Consider the following 2,587-nt stretch of genomic DNA (forward strand, 5'->3'; position numbering starts at 1 on the left):
TCATCACATAAACAAGATCCCTAGGTAAATTCATCACCAGAGAACTCACGATCAATAACACAGGGATGAGTTAACCAATCTGTCACTTGATTTGCTTATAATTATAAGAAATTCATAAAAATAGAAAGCAATATTATGAGTTTCCCACGCAACCCAAACTTCAAAAAAGTTACTGGAAGGAAAGCCAAGAATATGCTGGCTTTCCTGTCAATGTGATTCATAGCAATGGAACAAAAGCCATTCTGCACACATGAAACATCAATATTAGTACAGCTGCCGGGTAGAAGGAAATGAAAAAAAAAAAAAAAAAGCATTCACAATGGCAATAAATACTCTTGGAGAGATAGAGAGAGAAACCAACCCCATAACTGAACTTGAGAGATCTCCCCCATTCTCACTTCACCAGAAATCCAACATCTGAATTAAGGCTGATGCAACCATACTGTTTGGAATGGAGAGCTGAAGATTCAAGAAAAATAGTTTGATCAGATGCCACGCAACACACAACTTGGCACCAATTACATGGTTAGATGAAAAATAATTGTAGCCTTCTCATCTTTGTTTTATATTAATATTTAGTTGTATTCCTTAATTTTTCTTGAATAAAATCAATAACATATACAAGTCTTAACTTAGAGTTCACATCTCCGCCCCACAACGCCCGTCCTGTATTAAAAACATCTACCTATGATAATACCATTTTCAATAATGTCATCATTGAGAGATGTTCCCACTACACAGCGAAAATATATTGTGAGGTGTTGTGGGGCGGAGATATGATATCCTTGACTTATTGACACCCTTCAATATATTAATCTTTTTAGGTGAAACCACCATCAAATTGATATATATAGAGAGAGAGAGCTCTACAACTATATTACACTACTATATTTATAAACACAGATAACAGTTGAAAAAAATATATACGTAACAGAAAAATACATTCATTTTTCTTTTCTCTACTTCATGTACAAAATAAAGCGTCAATCAAAGAAAACGAAAAAACTCTGTAATGACTCTCGAGATTAAAGACTTGAATGTCCCAACAAAAACCCAAGAGAAGTCAACATTCAACGCCATGAGGCTTCACAATCGTTTAATTATATAGAAGAGAGGGAGGAAGGTGATCGCCCAACTGATGGCAATTATGATTTATGATTCATTCCCATATCCTCCTTGACCCCTCAAGTCCCAAAACCCTCTCTCTCTCTCTCTCTCTCTCCATCTTCCTAAGAACCCATCATGGCCAACAGGGAAAAGGAGCAGGTGAAACCATTGGCACCGGTTGCCGACCGGATTAGCAGCGACGAAGATGAAGCTACGTTCTATTCCAAGAAACTCCGGCGTAGGAAATACATCAAATGTTGCGGGTGTATCACTGCCTTGTTGCTACTACCTGCTATAGCGATCATAGTGCTTGCCTTCACCGTGTTTCGCGTCAGAGAACCTGAAATCAAGATGAACAGCGTCAAGATAGACGGCTTAGAGCTTGTCAGTGGTATCATTTCCGGCACCAGCATCAACATGTCCCTAACTGCCGATGTCTCCGTCAAGAACCCAAATTTTGCATCGTTCAGATTCGGCAACGCCAGCACCACCGTCTACTACAGAGGCACGGTGGTCGCCGAGGCAAGAAATCCCCCCGGCCATGCCAAGGCCCGACGAACCCTGCGGATGAATGTCACTGTGGATGTTATCACTGATCGATTAATCAGTAATCCCAACCTGATTAGCGATATCAGCTCCAGAATGTTGGCGATGAGCACCTACACCAGGATCGGTGGCCGGGTTAATATACTCAAAATAGTGAAGCGACATGTCACTGTCAAGATGAATTGCACCATGACTGTTAATATAACGAGCCAGGCCATCCAGGATCAGAATTGCAGGCGACATGTGAAGCTCTAGGGATCTACACCTATTTTGGGCTGTTTCAGTCGCTATTAATAGTTGCTATTCTTCATAGTTTAGTACGCAGGCTGTATTGATTTTCCATTTCTCCCCCATCTGTTATACATGTATGATTATGATATATCAGATATTAATTCAATTTTTTTATTTCTTCTTCTTCTTCTTCTTCTGAGCGTTTTTTGTTCTTAAATCGGGCTTCTTTAGATAGTCATATACCCATTTGTGTTTCAATTATAACATTTGAAACTTTAAAATTGTAAACCATTTCGTAATAAATTTCTTCCTTTTGCCTTGTCTGTTGGTGTTGTGAGCCAGATTCATTAGGAATTTAGGATCAGACGGAAGAACTGGTAAAACAGAGGACCTGTAAACGTGTTCCACAGAGGATGCAATTTTTCAGAAGAAATGATCCATCAGTCCTGAGAGAACGTATTCCACGAAAATTTCTGTCCATTGAACAGAGTGACCAGTAGTATTAGATCATGAGACAGATCGCTGGGCCGAAATTATAGGTATAATCAGTTCTGATCTGCAACGTAACCAACTGTTCTGGTGTCCCCCCTGTCACCCCCAGTAGGAATATGGAGAGGAATTCATTCACTTAAACAGAATTTGATATTTTTTTCATCAAAAAAAAACATTTGATATTTTTTTCTCAACACTCTATCAAAATTTT

The 2,587-nt window shown here is 39.1% G+C and overlaps 1 protein-coding gene across 1 annotated transcript; it reads left to right on the forward strand.

Annotated features, from left to right (window-relative positions):
- The first annotated feature begins 937 nt into the window (after nt 1–937).
- On the forward strand, nt 938–2,071 carry LOC104593459 (late embryogenesis abundant protein At1g64065-like). The gene has a single exon (XM_010253304.3). It carries the CDS (start codon nt 1,243–1,245, stop codon nt 1,906–1,908), a length of 666 nt encoding a protein of 221 aa, XP_010251606.1. The 5' UTR covers nt 938–1,242; the 3' UTR covers nt 1,909–2,071.
- The last annotated feature ends 516 nt before the right edge of the window (nt 2,072–2,587 follow it).

This window comes from Nelumbo nucifera, chromosome 7, assembly GCF_055504915.1.
Source record: "Nelumbo nucifera cultivar China Antique chromosome 7, China Antique-T2T, whole genome shotgun sequence".
Taxonomy (NCBI): Eukaryota; Viridiplantae; Streptophyta; class Magnoliopsida; order Proteales; family Nelumbonaceae; genus Nelumbo; species Nelumbo nucifera.